The sequence below is a fragment of the Spea bombifrons genome, chromosome 4, assembly GCF_027358695.1.
Source record: "Spea bombifrons isolate aSpeBom1 chromosome 4, aSpeBom1.2.pri, whole genome shotgun sequence".
NCBI classification, from domain to species: domain Eukaryota; kingdom Metazoa; phylum Chordata; class Amphibia; order Anura; family Pelobatidae; genus Spea; species Spea bombifrons.
This window is the reverse complement of record NC_071090.1, coordinates 44017943-44043216: the sequence shown is the minus strand read 5'-3', so window position 1 is coordinate 44043216 and position 25274 is coordinate 44017943. Positions and strand designations below refer to the sequence as shown.

General features: G+C 37.2%; 1 protein-coding gene across 2 annotated transcripts; it reads left to right on the top strand.

Moving 5' to 3' along the window:
* Positions 1-2998: 2998 nt before the first annotated feature.
* Positions 2999-24094, top strand: EPYC (epiphycan). Of its 2 annotated transcripts, none has more exons than XM_053464531.1 (7): positions 2999-3143; positions 4589-4765; positions 18138-18303; positions 19399-19557; positions 21164-21366; positions 22792-22887; positions 23540-24094. In XM_053464531.1, the coding sequence occupies exons 2-7, from the start codon at positions 4598-4600 to the stop codon at positions 23708-23710; spliced, it is 963 nt and encodes a 320-aa protein (XP_053320506.1). In that variant the 5' UTR covers positions 2999-3143; positions 4589-4597; the 3' UTR covers positions 23711-24094. The 2 variants fall into 2 exon arrangements, with proteins under 2 accessions (XP_053320506.1, XP_053320507.1); XM_053464532.1 differs by lacking the exon at positions 2999-3143 and adding an exon at positions 4041-4125.
* Positions 24095-25274: the final 1180 nt, after the last annotated feature.

The window sequence follows — 25274 nt, the reverse complement described above, 5'->3', positions numbered from 1 at the left end:
AAATGTTCTCTTTCACTACATGAGTTTGTCCATCTATGCAGGTATCCTTAAGAATGAATAATTTAGCAATTCATTTGTTCCAGGTGTACAAAAATATTTTAAGAAATGTTATAGAGTTTAGGATGCAACCTTTGTTTTTCTTAAGGCTCTCTTTTACAGTGAATCACACAATTGCTATCATAGTTCAATATTAAGCAGATAGTATTCACTTAATATACTTAGTCACTGAATATATCGATACGCAAATCTTGGTGTGAAGAAAATGAAATCCTGAAAATGAAGAATTTAAATTTTCTTTATGTTTGGTATTCTAAGAATGTCATCAGTACGGTGTTACTTTATGAATTTACTGTGAATGTCTGAAACCACCACATCCATCCTTTTCCCAATAGGTCATATTCACAATGATATTCGGAATGAGCTTTTAGCCAACACTTTACAGGTGTGAAATTTGGAATTTATCTGTAAAGTAAATTTAGATATTGATCTGCATAACATTTTTTTACTTTTGAAGTGCCCTTCTTTAACCCTTCAAGGATCAGGATATTTTAGATCTAAAGAACCACTTTTTGTGGTTATGACATTCTTTAACATCCCATTTACCTACACTGTTGTTATTGTTTGGTTGCCTTTGGGTTGATTTTTATTTTGTATTTCTACTAACAGGAGTGCAAGCTTTTAGAATGTTTAAAATTATTTTTTAACGCTAGTTATAATAGAGCAGTACAGCATGACCAGAATTCCTGATCACATTATGTGTGCAATCAGTGCTCAAGTGCCAGATTTAACACGTGATGTACCAGGTGTATTATTGGTCTTCTAGGAACATTTCTTTGTGACATAACTGGTATATCATTGGTCTACAAGGGGATACATTGCTAAACAGATTAATGTGCATGGTTTATAAATGCAAATGACAGCTGAAGCGTCCTTGTAAAAGAATTACATCACTGTCCTACCTCAAATTACAGCCACTTGAATAATGCACATCATCTAGCAACACAAGCATTCACTAAACTTTGCTGGCTAACAGAAAATGTGAAAATTGCAGGCATGTTCATAGAGGTTGACAATTTGAGATCCTCTTCCTTTAATTTTCGGTGTTGTGGAACTGAGGCCATTTTTTCAATCCTTTCTCTGTCCCTGCATCCCATTAGATTTTTGGCATTTACATTAACAGTGGAGAGCTGAAATAGGTGGCAGGATGACAACTGCCCCCTGAGCTACTCTGGTTTAAAATTATGGGCCTCTGCCTAAAGTTTTATTGTGTGTCTTACTGGAAATTAAACATAAAGCCAACAGTGTCTAGAGAAACACAGACTTTAGGAAGAATACTCTGCATTGCCATTTGTTTATGGACATGACTGGATAGCACACATTGATTATGTTGTCTTCCAAATATGCGTTGTGCTGCTTTATCACTGGGTTACTTGGCTTGAATTGTCTCATACTAAATGTTATCAGTCCTCCTTTTTTATGGAATATTTAGAATAGCTTACGCAGTACTCTCAGAACATGTTGTTGTATTATTTCTTTAACATACTCTCTATCCGTATCTAACAAGACTTTTCCTGGGTTTCCAATACTTGTGTGAGACTTCCGTGTAACATCAAAACCCATTGCATTAGAGATGCCTCCAACTGGCTTAAATTCACTGAACCCTTTAGTTCTTTTATGTTCAAAACCCAAAAAGTCACTTAGATTTGCCATCCTTAATCACTTTCTTTGAAACCTGTTTCCCCTGAAATGTAAATTTCTAATTGTCCTTTTCCAGGAATTTTATATAAATATCTTAGGCAGCAAGTGAACAATTCATCCTCAAAGTTGACAAGGGCCAAATTGTAATGGCTAACGACTGGGTCAGAGCATCTAAAAATAATTGTCTTTGTACATTATGTTGTTGGCCAGGTGCGTGCGCTTCCTTTACCTAGAGAACACATGGCACCAGGATGCAAAATGGGAAGCATGCAAGCCGGCAGAGGCAGTGTCATGCTTTGGGCAATGTTCTGCTAGGAAACCTTGGGTCCTGCCATTCATGTGGGTGTTACTTTGACACGTACCACATATCTAAGCATTGCAGACCATGTACACCTTTCATGGACACGGTATTCCAAAATGGTATTGGCCACTTTAAGCAGGATCATGCGCCCTGCCACAAAGCAAAAATAGTTCTGGAATGGTTTGAGGAACACAACAATGAGTTCAAGTTGTTGACTTGGCCCTCCAAATTCCCCAGATCTCAATCCAATTGAGCATCTGTGAGATGTGCTGGACAAACAAGTCCAATCAATGGAGGTCCCACCTCGCAATTAAAGGATCTGCTCCTAATGTCTTGGTGCCAGATACCACTGCATACCTTCAGAGGTCTAGTGGAGTCCATGCCTTACTGGGGTAGGGCTGTTTTGGTGGTAAAAGTGGGATCTACGCAATATTAGGCAAGTGCTTATGGCTGATGGTGGGTGTATAATGCTCAGGCATTATACCTAAATTAGAGCAAAATTTTAAGGAAAATTAAAAAAGTTATGTTATTTTCTATCCGAGTATAATACACATCTCTTCTCTATGTATCCTAAAAAGAGAAAAAACGTACATGTAAAATTTTACAGTTCTCTGGCCTTTCTCTGTATAGCGCAAATAGGTATCCCTGGGGTGTTGATCCCCATTTGTCAGGCACAATATCTAGTTTTAGGATTTGTCTAACCAATCTGTGATCAGATAACTGCCATTGGCATAAAGTCATGTTTTATCCAGAAAATACCTGCTATGTCTTAGTGCTGGATTTAGGGTAATCTTCCATAGATACCTTCATAAAAAATATAACAAAAAACACCTCAATTTTACAAGTTACACAACACCACCTTAAAAACTAGGTGATATTAGCATATCACAATATTGCAGGTCAGGGACCTTACCTTTATAAGTGCTTTATAACTACATTGAATAGTATTGTGTTGTTATATGAATTAATCTGCTGAGATCAGGTGTCTGCCAACCCAAACTAATGTGTACAGTTCTTTATCTGAAGCTGGAAGCAAATGTACCACCCTCCTTCAAACTGAGATTTACTCTGCAATTGGTCAGGGTCACATCCCACAAACACTGCAGTCAAACTAACCTGAATCAATTTCAGAGAAGAAGCCAAGGTAAGTGCCACACTTGGTATCTCGTGATATTAGCTATTTTGTCATCATTTGTATAAAAGTTTAATATAATGTTATTTTACTATACCAAGATATCTTCCTTAAATTCAACACTACACTGCTTATGTTAAAAGCATTCTTGCTTTTATTGACCACATTAAATAATGCTTTCCTGTATAGTAAACTGTATATTGATGTATCACTTTTAAGCGATAACTGAAATTAACAATATCATAAATTAATTGTAAATGCAATGATAGATTTGGAATTTTTAATTAAATATGGAACATGTTTCTGTGTGAATCATGCAAAAAAATAGAAATTGAACTTGGTAGGAATTTCTGGCAATGAATGGACCATATATCTTATCAAGTTTTGGAAGTTATTGTGTCACTAAAATGTATTATTGTGACACAAAAAATTAGCAAGCAAATTAACACAGAATGGTGTTAAATGTAAAAATCAAAAAATAATAAACTACATAAGAAATTAAAATATTGTTCTAATGGCAACAGAAATACCTCTTATTACAAGCATTAACTCTCCTTATAATGTCATTACAATACTTTATGATTTCATTATAACTAAAAACATTTTGCTATTGAAATATCTAGCTGAAGCAGATAGGTACATTTCATAAAGTACCCTTTGAGAATCTACTATAAATGAGAGCTTTGTGCTTGTCTGTATTCCTGAAGGAATTTCATATCCTCATGCCTACATTTGCTTCATAAAGACTTCCTTTCAAACTACTGCAATCCATTTTATGTGTCAGTGAATTCTACCTCATGAATTCATAATGTTTCTGGGTTAAAGTAGCTAGAAATTGTAGATGAATAGGACAAGTGTGTAGCATCCTCCAAAAAAACAACTTCTTTGTAGAACTGTCATTCCACCAGGTATCAGATGTCACAAGCTTATTTATCTAACTGTGCACCAGAGCGACTACAGCAACTGTGTTCTGGATGTTATACCTCAGTATAATGTAGCTACTATGAGTCTTACTAGTAATCTAGAAACTTAATGATAAATATAATGTAAATTGGCTACCCCCATTCTCCCACCAAGTCTAAATATTTTAAAACATCAATACATTCTGTTTCAAGTATTAAACTTGCAGATGAACTAGTTTGGAATAATTTTTTTTCTTCATAAAATACTATTCTGGAAGTTAATGTGGTTTTGTTTCCACTGGGATGTCAGTTGACCAGAAAGTGAGATTAAATGGATGCATGATGGCACATTTCCAAAAACAGATGAAACCCTATACAGACACTAGCAGAATGTAGCTACTGTGTGTTGAATGTAGAATTCCTTGATACTTAGAATTGGCAAGATGTGCCAATACCTGAAATCCTCATAACCCAAGAAGGTTTTATTTGTAGCACAGTTACAATGTGAGTATTTTGCGTTATATTCTAAATATTATTTAATTTTTTAATCCAAAGCTTTGAAGAATGAAGACTTTGGCAAATGTTTTTCTGGGACTTTTCATATTTAAAGCAGTTCTAGCTGCTCCTCCAACAGCTGCCATTAACTATGATACAGATACGTATGAGGTGGATCTAGAAGAACTGGATAGTATCTATGACTATGATGGAAGCCTTAGCATTGATCAGGGAGAGGTAAGATTATTTTACACAAATACTTCATTTTCTGAATTGGGTTGGATCCCTAAGCAAACATCACCTTAAGTTACTGTACAATTGTGTTTAATTATATGTGAAGTGATTTTCAACCAATATATAAAGGCCCTTAACATTTTTAATATAATTTAGCTTATAATATAGCTTAATATAACTTTTAATATAGCTTAAGTGGATCAGTTGCTGTATTTCTGAAGTTGGGTATATAACTAAGCATAATACTATGTGAGACCTTAAGACTTCATATAATCACTTATTACGATACTGTTCACCAACATTAAACTTTTGTGCATGCTGAGCAGTGGGGTGCGAATTGTAATTACTGATTATGTCTCATATGTTGGTATCTATCTTGTAACTATTGTTGCCATATTTGTCCATTGATTTATTTAGCTAGAATGATAAAAGCCATTCTTCATCTATGTGTACTGGCCATTAATACCCAAAACATAAGGCAAATTGAAAATGACCTGCATAACGAGAACAGTGCAGCCATACAAATCTTGCTTTAAAGAGGAAAACAAAAACACACATTTCTTACACTAAATCAGGACCAAACTGGCAGCCCACCAGAAAGTTATTCCATCATACTGCTGAACACACTCAGCCACAGACGCATTTGTTTACAATTTGAGCATTTGCAGTATTTGCCAGAGACGAACCCCTATAATTAGTCTCAACGGGGTGTGTTGCCAATCTCAACATGTGATCACATCCAATGCAAGGTTACTTCTACGCACAACTTGTCTTCTAACACTGTACCAGACAGACACACAAGGCTCTGCAGCTATAGCCTGACCAAAGACAACATCATACAAGACAGCAAAATGTTTGCACAACACTATATAAATAACACGTCAGTGCAATGTGAGTGACATGCAACAGTTTATTTTAATTTCAAAGCAAGATGAAACGGTTTATTTTAATTAAAATACAAGGGAAAAACAACTGTAAAGATAAGATAAATTGAAAATAACCTTATTTGTTGTCTCTGATTACGTAGTGATAGTAATGCCAAATGTATTTCTTGCATTTGCGAGATATTGCTAGAGGAATACTAGGAAACATCAGAACATTACAGAAACATGTGAACACCTGTTCCATAACGTACAAAAATGCCATACAGTGGGGTATATGTCCATAATATCCATCAACAGAACAGTACAAGCATTTTTGCTTATATAAAAATGATATTTCAATAATGTTTCAATATCAATAACCCATATGTCATAATCGGTAATCTGGTACCTATGACAAAGTTCTTGATGTTTTCATGGAAAAGAGAATCATGTCTCCAAAAAATCAAGTATATTAATACCTTCATTATAAACTGCTAACCAATCCATTCTAAACCCAACACTTGACAAATATTACTTAAATTTGACAGGCTCTTAGATGTTAGTAACCTCACATGCTATGGTATCAAAAAGAGGTGGATCAAGATCAGGTGGATCACTGAAGTAACATTGCAAAATAGAACCCCCCCCCTTTTTATATATATATATATATATATATATATATACTATTTATCCTGTATTTGTGGGAGGGGTAAACAGGGGTACTTACAGTCCCCCTCTGGATCCTCTCGGGGGGTAGTTGTTTTCCATGTCTTGATACGTGACATCACGACACACGCGCACCCTTTCTCTTCTGCAACACGGAACTGAGAGTTGCAGTAGTCTTTGGGCAGCAGTGACGGCATTTGAAAGTCCACAGGGGTCAGCCACAGGGCGGATGGGAGATTCACATCTTGTGCATTGCGGGCGGTATATCTGTAGGGAATTGAAGAAGCAAAGACACCACCCCTAACCCCACCACCACTTCTGTCTACCATTACTCAGCCGCTTTTCAATTTACTTGCATGCTTGTGGCTTCCCATCTCATATAAAAGTAGTGCCACTTGTGTCATGAGCAACATGCAGGAATACCCAGGTGTCCTTGTCTCTACATTTGTGCTGCCCAGCTGAGATGAGATGAGAGCAGTAAGATATGTACCCCCACAAAGTGGTGTCCTTTGTTCCTCTGGCTGATTTTAGTGTTTGGTTCTACCCGCTTTAACATTGACTCACGCTTATATCATACAGTAACACACACACTCACTTTCAGCACCATACACTTATACATACACACATACTCACCCTCTCCCCATCTATTTTTTCGTGAGGTGCACCTGCTTTAGCTCACCTTTGGCTGGGAAGCTGTAAGCAGGACAGGTGGGAGTGCAGGGTCTGGAAGGGGGCACATAGAGGAGACAGTGGGCAGCCCTAGTAACTCAAGGCTAGAGTCTTCTTTCGGGCTGAAAACCAAAACACCCAGGGCTTCAACCCCCATAGCCCACACCTAGCAATGCTTTTTTTTATTCATTCACATAATGAGAAAGGAGACTTGTTCTAATAACAGCAAATTGTTTCATATGTATGGAGGGCATTGTCCAGGGAATGTCTCATGCTCATAGGCATTGACCTTGCTTGTGAAGTTAGAAACTTCACAATTCAAAAACCCTTGACAAGATAAACACTTGGCAAAGCTTCATGTTCAAGCCTGCCTGAAAATTAACCTGCTGGGCCTTTGTAAATTCATATCATATTTAACCCTTCTGACATCTAAGATTAACATTTAAGAACTTAATTTTAGCCTTATAGCCCAATGTCTACCTTGTTGACCTTTATGCAAGCTCTGTGGATTCCCTCAGTCTAACACATAACCATGCAAGTAAATCATTGGCACATTTTAAAGTTTTAAGATGTGTTTTGTTGTAGCACACCTCCGTACTTGCAGAGTGAAACTGAAGTCTAAGCTGTATAGGTGACCAAGTGGCAAGTATATTCATAAAGGTTTTAAAACCATAAGATATCAGTTGTGTCATGCAACCAATTAATTTGCTGCCTGTCCCACTTTGTGCTGCAGTACCACTACCTCAGTTCCAGCAGCCTGATTCACCATGGGAAAAAGTCAGATACGTTACTCTAGATATGTTACTCTAAATTAATTAATTAATAATTAAGGTTAAAAAGACACAAGTTCATTTAATTTGTCCTTGCTGTTGATTAGGCAAAGCATCCACATTGAGGTCATTTGTAATTGTGCCTCAAAAAGGGAAAAAAAAATACTTCTTGACTCTAAAATGGCAATCTGATTTCTCACTGGATTAATGAGATATAATTAAGTTCTTATAACTAATTTTATCCCTGTACTTCTTCGTTGCTAAATAAAAATAATCCAACCCATAAAGGCAGACACAATGTCTGTGTATAGTGAATTCCACATCGTATATGGAAGATGAACGTTGTAAAGAACCCTTTTCAGTTCTTTAAGGGACAATTCCTTTCTTCAAGTATGAATGGATGACCTCTTGTACTGTCCTACTATGTAATTGTTCTGCTCCCTACTCTGTATAGCTACTTTGCTGCTCGTCCCTGCTAGGCTTTAAAAATATTGCCATCTATGTAAAAATGTGGGGAGGTCTATGTGCCACTTGGTCTAGGACCAGCCCTTTTTTTTTGGGGGGGGAAATGATTTAAAAACTCTTACAAGACTCTCAAGATTGGGCCTGTTACATGTTTAGTGCATCAAAGTCCAATGTGGTATAAATTAGCTTTAGTGCTATATGGCATTGTGTCCTTTGATATTTATTTCACTTGGCTTTTGGAAAGTAGGATGGCTGAAAGTAGGATTTGCATACTAAAATGATTGACTACAGCACTTGTCAAAGACTATTTTGCAACTTACAGGAGTTACTGGTGTCTAGTTCTAACTGGAAGTGAGGACCAGTAGTGACATTTCAAACAGCAGTAAGATCGCTTCAACTAGGAGGTTTGTTTATAAAGAATAAATGGCCTTTTCTATACCTCACCTGTCCATATTAGCAATATTTGAGAATGTCCACGGATTGCCCATGAGTGTAAAGGTTTTTATTCCAATCTCAGGGACCTATGGTGATTTATGACAACCTCTCATAGTGTGGAGCTGGTCTCATTATGTTTTACTTTCATTTAATGATATGTGAACATCCCAAAATCCCTGCTTAAATATAGGTATTCTTAATTTACAATACTCTTTCTATTTAGCATTAGCTTATAGAAGTACCATTAATTCAAACATGCAGCCAACATTAGTGAATCTTTGCATCCACTATTCATAAAGTATTACCAAACGGTTAATATCTGAGAAGTGTCATAATCAACTCACTTTAAAAAAGTCCCCATATATGTCAAAAGCTAACTTACCTCCAAACTTTACCTTTACCTTAATGAGTTGCATTTGATATCACATTATCAGAGATAACCGTTTAATTACTACCGGCAAGCAACTACCGTATTTGCTCGATTATAAGACGACCCTGATTATAAGACGACCCCCCAAATCTTAATATTAATTTAGGAAAAAAAGAAAAAGTCTGAATATAAGACGACCCTATAGGAAAAAAGTTTTACCAGTAAATGTTAATTCATTTAAACTATTTTTTTTAATAAAAGCTATGATTGAGAAAAATATTTTGGTTTTATTTCCTTCTATTTTCCAACCTGCCCCCCAGTTATGCACATCTGCCCCAGAAATGCCTTATACCCCCTATATGCCACTGTGCCCCATGATATGCCTTTTAACCCTATATGCCACTCTGGCACTTTGAGGGTTAAAAGGCATATTACGGGGAAGAGTGGCATATAGGGAGGTTTAAGGCATTTCAGGAGGCAGAGTGGCGTATAGAGGGTTAAAAAGGCATTTCTGGAGGCAGAGTGGCATTGGGTTAAAAGGCATTTCACAGAGCACTCTGCCTCCAGAAATGCCTTATGCCCCCCATTTAACCCCACCCCCACCCCACTTACCGGTACTTCTGAGTCTCCTGTCATGTAGCTGGGGCAGCGTGTAGACTTACACTGCAGCCGGAAGGAGGCGTGGCTAGCAGCGGGGGTTGTCTGCGTGCATTGCGCAGACCTTCCCCGGCTGTCAGAGATCAGAGTTCTTTGACAGCCGGGGAAGGTCTGCGCGATGCACGCAGACAACCCCCGCTGCTAGCCACACCTCCTTCTGGCTGCAGCGGAAGTTGTCTACGCGAATCGCGTAGACATCTACACGCTGCCCCAGCTGCACACCGGGGACCCTGAAGTACCGGTAAGTGGGGCGGGGGGTTGAGACAGGAGGATCCAGATCCCCTGCAGCTGCGGGGGATCTGGATCTTAGTTGTCTCATAGTCAGACTTTGAGGTCTGATTATAAGACGACCCCGATTATAAGACGAGGGGTATTTTTCAGAGCATTTGCTCTGAAAAAAACCTCGTCTTATAATCGAGCAAATACGGTACTTATTTTACAGAGATAGCTACAGGCAGTGGCTACATAGTTTAATCCTTTACCGTTTGGTGGGTTTGAACCAGTAAACATGATATCATCCAGATGCCCAGCTTGTGGTCCGTTGGAGTAGTGCCAGCCAGTTCCAAGCTATAAGCATTTGTCCTTTGGATCAAGAGTCGAGCCCTCTATCTAGTTAGAGTGACTTGCCATGTATGGCGACTCTATGGCCCAGTCTGGAGTCTGGCTCAGCTGGGGACATGTTGTACTTGCACCAATTCACCCAATCAGTGTAAGACTAGAGACTAGACATAGCTAGAACATATGATAATTGTTAAGATAATTGTTAAGAAATTATGTTATGTGCCATAGAGTACAGTGCCCTCCACTAATATTGGCACCTTTGGTAAATATGAGCAAATAATGCTGTAAAAATGGTGTTTACTGTTTAACCCTTTAAACTTTTCTTAAAGAAATACACAAAAATACCCTGCTCTCAAGGAAATCAAACAATTGCAAACACAATACAGGTTATAAAGCCCTCCCTCCCACCGAATTGTGAAATTTTGCAGCACAATTACTGGTACCCTTTTAGTCAATACTTCCTTTTGTCAAGATCTGAGTCTTCTCCTATAATGCCCAATGAGGTTGGAGAATACATGGAAGGGACCTGAGACCATTCCTCCATATAGAATCTCTCCAAATCCTTCAAATGTCGAGGATAGCCATGAAAGTACATTGATTTTGTGGCCAGTAAACCTTTTTTGTGTTGATTTTGATGTATGGTTTGGATGATTGTCCTGCTGGAAGATCCAACCACGGACAATTTTAAGGTTTCTGCCAGAGGCAGTCAAATGTTCATTTAATATCTATTAATATTTGATAGAGTACATGATGCCATGTATCTAAACAAAATGTCCATGTCCTCTGGCAGAAAAACAGCCCCCAAAAAATTTACATTAAAGAGCCACCACCAAATTTAACCGTGGGCACAAGATACTTTTCCATATGGCTACATCTCTGCGTGCGCCAAACCTACCTCTGGTATTTATTGCCAAGAAACTCTATTTTGTTTCATCTGACTATAGAACTTGATACCATTTAAAGTTCTAGAAGTGTCTGGCAAAATGAAGACGGTTGAGTTCGTTCCTCTTCCAGGTTGATTCATAACATTTCCAGTTTCCAGTTGGAACTTCTTAATTATTGCCCTGATGTTGGAAATAAGCATTTTCAATGCTTTTGCTATTTTCTTATAGCCACTTCCCATTTTGTGAAACATTTAGAACCCAGAATCCTTCATAGTCCCCACTTCCTTCCCTGTTAGTAATTTGCAGGTTCAACAGTGATTTGTTTTTTGTTTTGTTTTTTTCAATTTCACCTATTGGTTATTATTTATGTTAAAATAAACTTGCACTTTTTTAATCTGTTCGTGCCTAAGAACATACCAGTATGTCCTTAAAAGCTGTGCCAAGATGCCCATTAGGGCATGCCAGTACCTCTTGACTTTGTTGCAGTGGCAGAAACATCTCCCTGCCAACACGCTAAAGATCAGGCTGTCTAAGCATTGATGGTTTCCTACCAACCAATTGTGTGTAACAGCGCACGACATGAGCTGGATGTTCACGAAATACTCTGGGTCTTCATAGACAATACCGGGATCTCCGGTTACTCCGATTAACACAGTGTGGTCAGCACAGACAGAAAGCAAATATCAGCACAGACAACAAAGTATCTACCCTTCCAGTTATGTCACCATGACATCATTGGCAACAAAAATGCAAAAAAGGTCCCTAAAGGCTGAACAGTGCACAAAAAAGGAAAATAAATAAGATTTTTAAAAAAGTGCCCATCAACTGTAAGAAAAAACATTATATATATATAAAAAAAAACATGTCCCAAACCCCTTAAGCAAATAGATGTGGCCCTCTTGAACACAAAAAAATGTATGTGGGGTATGACTGTAATGTCGCTAAACATAAATTGGGTCACTGCTTAGCTGTGGCACCTACAGTATAGAAGCAATTTTAAGCAATATTGCTAAAATTTCAATTTTGTACCTATTATCACTAATTATTATAATGTTTTATTTATTTATGTATTTCTATGATTTTAAAAGAAGGTCCTACCTCTCCTGAAAAAAACAATGTATAATTTTTAATTAAAATGGAAAAGAGGAATCATGGTTTAACATACATATATTTACATACAATAAAAATTACAAAAAGGGGTTTTTGCCAATCCAGGCGAATTCCACTTGTAGTATTGCAAAATGTGATGGAGAATTCAGGTATGCAGACTTAAATGATCTGAAGGTATGAAGGTTTTCAGCCCTTCAAAAGGACATTGCTTAAAGGAGTATTGCACATATGTTTTGCAACTGTATTACTTGCAGCTGTGAAAAAAAAATAGTCCAATACTAAGCGCTAACTTTACATACAGCAAATTCTTTTAGCACTTCAGGGTAATAAGCTACCAAAATTAGCACCGGCTTAACCAACCTTTTTCAAAGACTGCTTAATTGTATTGCTCTGCCTGTCCTGTTCCTAGGAAGTCATACTGCATTCTGGTCCATAATCTCTGCAACCTGAGATTTATAGGTTATAGCAGGGTCGGACAGGGAATGAAAATATTTTTACACCAGACCCGTATATTTTATTGTATGGTTGAGCTCATGTTTCCACACGTCACACCAGGGGTATAACTAGAAACCACAACATACCAGTGCGGAATTGCCCCAAATTCACAAGCAACATGTGCCACGGTGCCACCCTTGCCTCCAAACAGCATGACTGTGCCACATCTGCCCCTAAACAGGTTGCCTGTGCCACCTCTTCCCCCTAAATAGCCACCTCTGCTCTCAAACATTGTACATTAATTCACTCTCACTGGAGAATTCTGGTTCACAGATGTAACAAAACATTTAAGTTACAGATTCTAGTCCCTTCATTAAGCTTAACTTATCATAAAGATATTGTTTCATCCATGGCTTGCAATTTGATTGCCAGTATAGATAGAAATCATTGGCTGTTAATTTAAAAAACAATTGCTAAAATTCTTCCCTGTTAAACTCTATTCAGTTTTCAACTCTGTAGTTGAAAACTATTATCCCTGAGCCACGCAACAGAATGTACTGAAGTTAGCACATGTTAAAACAATACTTTCATTATTTAGATTTCAGACCAACAAGGAATCTCTCAAAACAATATTTTGGGGGTGGTGTTCATAATTCAAAGTCAATTAATTTGCTACATGTGGTATTTCATTGACCTAGATAATTTTGTTAAATATCATTATTTTCCTTAAATGGTAAAGAGGTTAATCACACATTCAGAATAACCTCTGTTAATGTTGTGTCTAAGTTACACATTAAGTTGAATCATACAAGCTCTAGGTTGTCATCTTATAAACCATGCCATTGGAAAAGTTACATACACCTCAAAATCTACAGCACATGTCTTCCATATCAAAAAGGGAAAGAGTGCATTTTCATGCCATATACACATTTAGTACATTAAATGAAAACCAGTATATCGTCAATGTCCATGTGCTACGCAGTTGTATGCTTCAAGTCATATCCATCCAAATGAAAGGACAAGCATGTAATTTTCTTTTGGCATTCTTCATTTCCTGTAAGACTTCTTTGTTCCTTAACTTTGTTGTCTGGCCAGTGCATTGGGTTTTAAAGCATTGGTGTTGCAATTGAATAATGTGTGAGAAACAACCCTTGGAAGCTGCATTTCTCAGCAATTCAAGTGCCTTTTCAGAAACCCTTGCACATCCCAGATGTGGGGAAAGGAAACCAGAGAGCGAGACACAGAGAAACTGATGGACAGATAGTGGAAGACAGATATAAGTTATGATAGAAACAAAGAGCACAATAACACGACCAACAACACACTGACACATAGTAATAGACTACACATAAGTAAAGAAATCACAACAAAAGGAACACCTGGTATGAGTATACACAAGGTTGGAACACTCGAGTGTTCCACGAGGCAGCACTGGGTCTAACTGGAGGTAAGTATATCACATGCAGGAAGATGTGATCAGCTAAATCTCCTGCTTACCATTTATCTTGGGCATTTAGTTGAGGAAAGGGGCAAAGAGGAAAGGGGATTCTATCACAGAAGCACAGAGCTGTCTTCAGATTCTGATCTGACATATAATAGCCAAAACAGAGCTTGAAGCAGACAAACAATTGAGAGCTAAGGAAGTAGGTTGAGGGAGGGGTGATTTCAACAACTTTAATATCTTAATAACTACATATATTTAGAGAATTCCATTAACATGACATATAGGGGAATTGCCATGACAAGTGCTTGAGCTAAGCTGCCTGGCTCTGTTTTGGTTGAAGTCGCTGCTGCTTTGTGATTTATGGAAACTAAGTTGAGGTGATCGCCATAATGTAGAGGCACAACCTGCAGAAAATGAAGTGATAGTTACACAGAGAAAACTTGATGATGAGGATACACTACTCCACCTTCCCTGTACATCAGTAAAACGACTGCTTAAGCCCTGAGATCCACCCACATACCAGCTAAATGCCCCTACACAAAACTGACATAACACACCAGTCTGCAGGGTAAAAGGGCCTGCAGGGCCACAACTTCACTAAACCATTAACCACTCACTAAATGATAGCAAAACCACAACTGAACACTACCAGTAAGCTTGTGGGCCATAGTACCTAGAACTTTCTTTCTGGGGTACCATCAAGCACCTTCAGAACTTGCCTCTTCAAAACCATTTTGATAACCTAATCAAGGTGAAAATTCATGTACATCGCTTAAATGCATATCTTTAAGTGTGCATGCAAATGGTGTACAAGACTGAACACCCCATACCGTATAGTTTAGACGTAGTTTAAAAGCGTTGTCTACAGAACAATTAGGGCAGGACAATTTACAGAGAAGAATTGAACAAAATACTTATAGGGGCCCAGTAAGGATCGAGGGTGGGCATAAATACCTCCTAAAGCCTTTATTACTGTAGACACCCTGATGGTTATGTGGAAATGCATGTAAAATACCAAAAAAATTCAGGTAGTGGCCCCACATCTTTAAATCAGAGTTAGCATATTCCCACCCCTGCCCCCTTGCCTGCTATACGAAAAGGAAAAAACAAACGATCTTTTACAAATTGTAAAGATAGTAGTTGAGGTGAACAAGTCCTGTACAGATATACTTATGCATGTTACCTAAAGGGGGCATCCTCGTGAAAGCTGGCATTATTGATGTCTGCTGCTAATAATGTAATTATTTCCCAGGCATGTGCATAGTGTTTATCATTAGAAGCGTATTAAGGGGTGCCCAGCACTAGCTATAGATTATGCCAGTGAAATTTCTTGCATAGATACAGGATAAAAGGGATGCTAGCCTGTGTCATCTTCTGAAGCAAATTCACATATGGATTCAGCAAGTGGCAGTGCAGAATATTATCGCAGTTAGTTACAGAGAATGCATGGCTTTAAAAAACTGGAGTTTTTCTGCTCTATGAAGTAAATCCATGTTATGCTTCCATGACGGATGTTATGCTTCCATGATGAAAGATAAACACTCCAGCCTATTCCTAGAAAAACGGAGAAGGTAAAATAATGTCCACCCAGCTATACCAAAGGAGAAGTCATGTAACTGTAAGTCGAGATTCCTTTAGTGGCGTTAGTACCACAAACGTTTATTACAACTTTAATTACAAAAAATGTTCAGAACAGTCAGCATTAATGTCTAGGTTTCCAGGTTTGTCAGGTAAGCCCTCAATGTTTTTAAATATGAGCTTGAGAATTTTAATTTGATCACAAAAATGTAGCATTGTGCTATATACAAACCTGTGCATCAGAATACTATTTTACAGCGTAATTGAAAGGCATAAAAATGTATTCCTACCCAACACACCCAGTCATTACAATTTGTTCAGCAAAAAAATAATATTTTGGAAGAAGCATCTGTTTAAATGATTTCCCACAACTAGCTCCAGATGTGTTTGATATCCCTAAACTGAAAGTTTAACAAATGCAATTGACTAGTTGGATTTTTTTATTCCCATTATGAATTTTAAAAGTCCAGCATGTCCACCAGGTCAACAGCTGGCAGTTTAGGAATTAAAAAACTCTCATTATGTTTTTTTTTCTTGTTTACATTGTCTATGTAATATGTAAATTAAAACTCAAGTAATAGAAAAAAAAACTCTCATTAATGTCTGCCTTGAAAACAAAAGAAAAAAATAATATTCATGATCAAATAAAATTGTGGGTTTATAATCCTGAACATATGAGCCCTTGTCTTGTTGAGGTGGACAAGCAGGCCAATCCAAACTCATGGTGGCTCTCGGACTCTTCACACCAACCCAAAAGCTTCTCAGTGGATACACAGGCACATTAGAGCATACTTTCAGGTGTCCACAAAAACCTACATTAAGACCAGCTTGTCATGCGCTCATTGCTTCCCTAATAATGAAAAGACAAGGGGAAAACTATGTATTTTAACATGGGCTTTACATTCTTAAACCAGATATCTGCCAATCTTCCTTTACATGGCACAATGGTGCCATTTTGTGACAAATTACGTCATCCCAGCTATTTCTCCTGTGTCCTGCTTCTCTTACACCCCATAGATGTGTACAATACGCAAAAAGGAGAGTGTTACATGGAGCACTGACTACATTGAAAGCATTATGAGTTGTAATCTTGAGGTACTTAACCCAATACTAGAGTCTAAAACCGTAATACAGTTTGGATCCTTCAACTCCTTGCACTACTACTGTTGCACTAAAAAGCCCTGGGTCCCAGGGACCCCATGGGGCAGTTCTGCCCCTGGCTGCTTCTTAATGTAACACTGATCTGAACACACTCAAACCTCCCAACAGCTGTTTTTGTATAGTAGTTAAAATCTCAGCCCTGCAAAAAACATACCTCAAAATGATACCCGCCAGAAAAACATAGCTGGCCCTAGGGTTTCTTGTACCCTAGGCATGTAGCAGCAATGGGGTACCTTGCCAGATGCCCGCATGGGGCAGACCAATTGGGCCTTGCTAATGACCCTGCAGTGAGTGAAAGGATGTCTGTTACAGCTTAAACCTTCAATAGAACTATTATGTCTGGTGAGGTTAAGAGACCGTTTATGACATATCACTGTACTCGGCTCATATACTGCCCAACTGTCCCTGCTTCATGCAGGCACCCAACACAGATGTCCCCTGCTACTTGGCAGCTTGGGTGATTGCCTAGTTAGCTTGCATGATGGGTCTGGCCTCATAAAGAAAAAGTTACTATTCAGGAAAGGAAACATTACTAGGACACAAGTTTTCCCACTTTTGTATATATGTGAAAATAACAGACTTTTTTTTTTATCTATGCGTGCCACAGGTGAGCGGATTAGTGGAGATTTTCCGCCCTGACAAATTTCATCATTATAGGACTGTCTGTTTCTGCAATTACCAGTCCTGAAGGGATCATTTGAATGATCTCAGCTTATTGTCTGGGGAATTTTGGTTTTCTATGAAATTTAACCCTTAGTTGGCTATGAACTGTCTTTTCTTTGTATATACCAATCCCAACACTTAAAACCACTCAACTGCCACATAGTTAAATTAAACAGTCCCTTGTGGCTTCTAAGTGTCTGGCTTTTCATGCATTCTGGCTACATTTAATTTTACCCTTCTAATTTATCCCCTAAGAAGACAGCACACAATGAGACTGCTATTAGGAACCACAATATACTCAACATGCTTAATATCACCTAATTCTATACCAACATGTTATTATACTGTTGTAAGTTAAAATATTTTTTACACAAAAAAAAAAATGCAACAAAGCTCAGTATATGGTCACCACTCTGCTGTTGCCTGATCAGCTGAAAAAATGTTTGATGCTAGCAATCTGTGCTTAGATAATAATTTCCCCTGATATTATCATTTTGCAAAACAGCAGCATATGCACACGTTAAGCAGAAAATGTAATAAAAGAACAAGTAGTGACATCTAGTGTCCAACATAGTAAAACCAAGTAATTGCCAAATTAAATGTAGTTTTAACTTTTCCTGATTAATTCATTTTATATTTTTCAGATAGAAATTGGAACTGTGTTACCTGTTGTGAATAGACCAATCATTTCTCCAGAACATGTTCCAGAAGAAGAAGAAGAAGCAGAAGAATCCACACCAAAATTAATTGATGGTTCTTCACCACAGGGACCTTTGTCTCCTGGAGTCCTTGTTCCAGAGACAAGCGGAGGTTGGTTCTATTCGGTATACTTTATTATTGAAACATGCCATCAGACCATATTTTAGTATTCATATAGATCATATAATATTAATAGTTTCCAGTCATTTTGATATTCATGATGGGTTTTTTAACCCATCATGTTAATGAGAACATTAAATTAATTGAGAGTGAAAACAATTTGGTGGTCCCTTATATAATTAATATTATACATTTTAAAGAGGCAACAGAGCTAAAATAGCCAAGTAAACTTTAAAGTTTAGTAACCCCTTCAGTATTTCACCAGAGCACAAGAGGAATTTTTATGTTTTTTTTTACTGTCTCTGTACATTTGAACTATATTCATATATGTAAGACACTATTTTGTGTAAATGTTGTATTAATATTTATTTTTGCACAGCAGTCAGGGGGTTTGCCTTTATCACTCCCCAGTCTAACAAATGGTTCCCCTCTACAGACCTGCAACTTCTATTTGCAGCCCCATGACAGCTTTACTATTGGGGCTACAGCACGCACACACACACTCACTGCCTTGTAGCACATTGTGTGATTAATCAGTGAAGTATGATGGTGGAAGACCCCCCGAGTCCCTGCCGCATGAAGGGGATCGCCGGCGACATCAGCAATGACATCACCATATATATATATATATATATATATATATATATATATATATATATATATATATATATATATATATATACACACTCCTGTACAGCCAGTGTTTTCCAATTCTTTTTTTATATTTATACATGGTGGTGATTTATACATTGCTAATGAGAGTTAGCTTTAGTGACTTTTGTACAACTCGTGCGAGCTTGCACTCGCATTTTTTGCCAACTGTCAAGCACTGTTAAATTGACCCATGTGTCAGATATAACTTTTTGTATCAACTATGACATCTGTAGTAGAACTTTGACAAGATGAATTTGAAGGTCCAATGCTCACAATTTTATTTTTTCAAGAAATAGAAAATTAGTTTATTTTAGCACATACTAAAATGTAAATTTACTAAAATTCTCTCAATTATATTTGCTATCTGTTTTGTCTTCTAATTTTTTACAGGCTTCTTAATGTCGTATAACAATGTTTTTGTTCATTTTGCAGACATTTCAACGTGTATTCTATGCACCTGCATCAGGACAACAGTTTACTGTGATGATCATAACCTTGACTCAGTTCCTCCTCTACCAAGAGAAACCACCCACGTCTACCTGCGCTTCAATAGGATTACCAAGATAAACAAGAATGACTTCGCTAATCTAAGTATGCAATCATTGTCCAGAATAAAAGTTACAAACATGTGGCATAATTGCCACAACAACGTGTAGCGTCTAATAGAACTCACAACTTTTGCTTTAGTCACTTTTTGACCACCAGTGGTCAGATGTTGTTAAATATAATTATTAAGGGATCATTACATATTACAGAAATATGTATTCTTAGAATCTCATGGCTTAGGTTTTTTTAGGACTTAAGGTTTAAAGAAGAAGAAGATGTGAGTAGGAGATAACAGCAGTGGTGTTCCCAAAGCTTCTCAAAAGCCTACTGGTGGCCTTTGTAATGTTGAAAACCCATAACGTCTAATGTGTGTGTGCTTCTGAGAAACCCCATCTTATTTTTAAACAGGATATTTGTACTAAACATTATAGAAAGTTGGATATTCTTTCTTAAAATCAACAGCAAGGTTGAACTTGATGGACTTATGTCTTTTTTCAACACAAATGGATATTAGTTAAAAGTGTGTATAAAATATGTATATGCATTTGGGAGATTCCAGTAGTAAATACAAGTCTAAAGTAAATACTTTTTAATGAAATATGAAAGAGTAGAGTATGGAAATAAATCAAGCTAGCCTTATAAATATTTTTCAAACAGTGGGAAATTGGACTTGTGCTCTTATATTTTTAAACTCCTTCTCCATAGTTTTGTTTGTGACTTCAATCCAGGGGATGTGCCAGTTTGTCTAACGTACATTACTACACAAATATTTATTTTTATTGAGTTCGATGTTGCAATGTTTAATTTAGATGTTGTAAAGGTTTAGAGTATATCATAGAAACATAGAATTTGACGGCAGATAAAAAACATTCGGCCCATCTAGTCTGCCCATTTTTCCTGATGGAATTAGTCTTTGATCGGGCCCTATAGTGAGGGAAGCTTTATGTCTATCCCATGCTTGTTTAAATTCCCTCACTGTATTAGCCACCACTGCTGTTGGGAGACTGTTCCATTTATCTACTACCCTCTGAGTAAAGTAGAACCTCCTTACGTTACATCTAAGCTTCTGGCCTTCAAGTTTTAGACGATGACTCTTCTTCTAACATTGCTCCTCCTTTCAAATAATCTTGCCTCCTTTGTTAAATTCCTTTCAGTATTTGAATGTTTCTATTGCATCCCTCTCTCTATTTCTTTCATCCAAGCTATACATATTGAGATCCTTTAACCTTTCCTGATAATGCCTCTCTCCAATGTGTCAATATCCTTCTGGAGATGGGCTCTCCAGAACTGTACACAATACTCTTGGTAAGGCCTGACCAGAGATCTGTAAAGTAGCATTATCACCTCCCGCTTTCTGCTACTAATAGCTCTCTCTATGCAACCCAGCATCGTGCTTGCCTTTTGAGATGCTTTATTGCCTTGTCTGCTTACCTTTATGTCATCAGAAATAATGATTGTCCCTGCCTTGGGATTTTTATTTCTCAAGTGCATTATTTTACATTTATTAATATTATTATCACACCATCCATATCAGTTAATTGTAATGTGGTAAAATATTATATGTAATAACAGATTATTTAGCACAAAGATTACAATAAGGAATGCATCATTGTTCACAACTGTAAGGACTTTGCTCATATCTCCACATTAGATAAATTACAGAAGCTTGACTTGACATCAAATATCATAGAGGCGATTGATGAAGATGCTTTCAGAAGTCTATCAACCCTTAATGAGCTTATACTTCGAGATAACAGACTAAGACAACTGCCAGAGCTACCAAACACTCTAAATGTCATTGATGTGAGTCACAACCGACTTGGACGCAAAGGAATAAAGCATGAGGCGTTCAAAGTAAGTAAGATAACTTGTGGGAAAATTGTTTTGTTGAGGATAGCTATGCTGTATAAATACCAGCATTTAGTATTGAGGTTGATATCAGGCTATCATTTAGTTTTTAGGACAAGTCCTCAAGAGTAGCATCCTCACTTTAGCAAGTTGAAGAAAAAATGTTGACTTCATAAAGGAACGTTGATACTTAAAAGATCAACCTACATAAAAAAATATTAATGCAATAAAAAAGGTTAATGTTATTTGGTGTAAGTGTAATTTAATGTTCTGATTTTCAATATAATTTACAAATAATGCGTTAAGGTTCTGCTCATTAGTTGGTGTTAAAATACTGCAAATTAATGCATAAAACAAGGGTTCAAAAACTATGTAACGTTTAGGAAGCAAGGCTTTTATTTTTTGTTTCCAACTGGAGTTTCAAAGGGAAAAAAAGTGCTTGGTCCATAGACTGTATTAATATAGTCCAACAATATAGGTGCCAGCGGAAACATTTTTTAGGGCCCTGTGGATCTGACTACAATGTTACATGCGATAGTGGGCTAGCAGTACCAAGGCATTTCCTGACATTCTGGACTCAATGCACTGTGCATGTATGTGAGCAGAACATGGACTGACAACAGCATTTTATAATGCCCCCACCCAGTGTAACCAGAGTGTGATGTGCCATAGTTACACTGTCAAATTACTTCACAACAACATGGATCAGAATGTTGAGGAGTGTCAGTTTCATTCTTTTTTGTATAGGGCTCAGTACAATCTCTCCTGGGAGGAAACAGACATGGTCAGCAAAGCAGGCCACAAGCTATGGATATTCCAGCTTGGGCACAGGCATCACAATAAAGAAATAAATAAACCGTCAGGAGACAACAAACAGAATTCTTAGCCCATTTTTACCCTCGAGGCCTGAAGGTTTACACCACTGGTATAAACTACAGATAGTATTTATGACAGGGAAAACTAGGCCATTAACTGAATCTTTTCATTCGTTTTCATTAAATCCATTTATTAAGAAAACTTGTAGCTTGTACTTTTCCCAAAGAAGGAACTATTTCAGCTTATGGAAGCAAAGATATGAGTCAAAAGGTGGCAGAAAATAACATAGGGGACCATCATATCCATTAATTTCCTGTTCTGGAGTCCATTGGCGTCATCCCATCATAAGGTTGCTAGCCTCTGTCAACAAAAATTACTCTTAACCACCATTACATAGGCCAAGTGAACTAGAAAACATACAGGTCTGATTTAACAAAGTTGGCATGGGTCCTGTATCTGTTTGTCTACCTTCTAAATTCTACAAACATTTGTCAAGTCTACAAAAAGTCTACAAAAATTTGTCAATTCTACAAACATTTCAGATATGTCCATAATGTACATTGCTATGCAAAAATATACAAAAGCAGTGGTTTTATTGACTTTCCTGTTTTTAAGGACATGAATGATCTTCATCTTCTGTACCTAACTGACAACAGCCTGGATCACATCCCAATACCACTTCCTGACAGTCTGCAGGCTCTTCATCTCCAAGTAAGTGTTTTGCTATGCTTCACGTGGTTTATGTGTATATATTTACAATAAAATAGCCAGATACACCGATCAGCCATAAATTTATGACCACTGACAGGTGAAGAGAATAACACTGATAATCTTATCATGGCACCTGTCAGTGGGTGGGATATATTAGGCAGCAAGTGAACATTTCTCCTCAAAGTTGATGCGTTAGAAGCAGGAAAGAATTGTGATGGCTATATGACTGGGTCAGAGCACCTACAAAACTGCTTTTGTGGGGTGTTCCTGGTATGGTCAGGGCCACCATCAGAGCCCAGTACATGCTTAATGCTTGGGACCCATGCTCCTCCCATCAGCACACCCATGTCCATCTCACTGCCCCACCCATTTCTCCTCCCATCACTCCTCCCATAAGCACACCTTATGAGAATGGGACAAGCCTAGGGTTAGTATTTATTCAAGGCACCCTATAACTAACTGGCCTCCTTTCCACCAGTCCTTCCACTACCGTGAGGTCACGTAACATGCATTACATGTAACTGCATTTTGTACATATGACATTCTACTTAATCTGAATTGGGCCTGCCATTCACTAATATATATAGTGCAAAAATAGGTTTAACAAAAGAACGCTTTTAAGAAATTTTTACCTATTTCATTTATGTTTTAGGATAACAACATCCAGGAAATGCACGAAGATACTTTCTGCAAAATGAAAGATTTTTCATATTCTCGAAGAGCTTTAGAAGACATTAGACTGGATGGAAACCCTATTAACCTAAGCAAAACTCCGCAAGCTTTCATGTGTCTACCTCGCATACCAGTTGGTAGACTTGTCTAAATCCGATATCCCCCAACCAATCCCCCCCTTAAAAAAGAAACTTAACTTGGCAATGCAAAACAATAAAATATTTGTATTATCTCGTGATATATGATCATAAATGAAGTGTGATAAGTAAGTGGGGTATCGTAGTCAATGCATTTTTAACAAAACAAAGTAAAATAATGAACAATATTATGTATTAAAAACTGGAAAATAATATGCACAAAAATGTACATAGGGTACTTATACACATTAGTGTTTTTAACATGGCTGCAACAATATTGCAATTGTAATTTCTCTGTGTTGTATGCTACCTATTACACAATACTAGCTGGGTCAATGTTAGCTGGAAAACAAAATGTGAAATGTATTACACATGCAAAATAAATGTACATACAGTTGTTTGGTCTCTTTTATACTTACATTTCACAACAGAACTATATTTCCCAAAAATGCATGTCATGTGATGCAAAAAAACTCAGTTTTATATTCAAAATGATTTATATCATGGCTTGGTTGTCCCAAGTCAACACTAAAATTATAAGATGTCATTTATTTCAACAAATGTACTAAATTTGAGAATCTGAAACATTGAAGAGCTGCAACAAACACCAATGAAAGTGTAGCAATGTTACATTATTAGTATTGTTCAGATCAAATACATTGCAAACAGCAATGTAAAAGCTATGTTTATGTAATAAGTCCACTGGGAAGCACCAAATTGGGATTCACAACCCAGCTATCACATAGTTTTAAGTCAACTGTACGTGTCTGGTTTACATTTTGGTTCACTCATTGTGGAGCGTTTGTGGTGAGATCAACAAGTAGACACATCTCAAAATGTTTGCAAAAGCTTTACATCTAGATGATGAAAGTGGTTAAGATCTAAATTTCATAATATTTATTGATTTATTGCCATCTTGTGGTAAGATTTGCACATAACACCCTTATTATTGAGCTTGGTTCTAATGGAAATTGCATTGCATGATTTGAATATACATTTCAAAAAATGTTGGTGTCCTTTGGTAAATGTAAAGGTGAAGTAACATTTTAATATCTACCATAGTGGTTTTTCCCCCAAAATGATATGGTAATACAGCTACACTGGACTTGAGACTTAACTGAAGCAAAGTAATTTTGGTGAAAGGTCGACCCGGGGACATTAAAATAATAATAGTTTGTATTATTTTATTTATAAAAAGGGCTAGTAACCTAGTAACTATCATAATTGATATACTAAACACTTAATAAAGTTGAGTGATAAAATATGGGTTAAAAGTAGGGTTGCCACCTTTTATCAAACCATTTCTTGGAAAATGTTTGAAGGCACTTTCAAGGGGTTTGGTCAGGAGTGTGGCTGGGCTGTGATCAGGGATATGGTTTAATAATTTAGAGAGAAAGGGGGAAAAATGAAAGATGTAGTAGAAGTAGAGGGTAGAGAAGACAAAAGAGGAGACAAAAAAAGAAAGGATATGAGGTGAAAAAAAGAGATAAGAGAGAAAGAAGAGGAGAGGCACAAGCAAAAACAGGTAGATGAAAGAAAGGAGGGATGAGAGGAAATAAATGAGAATTAAGAAAGAAA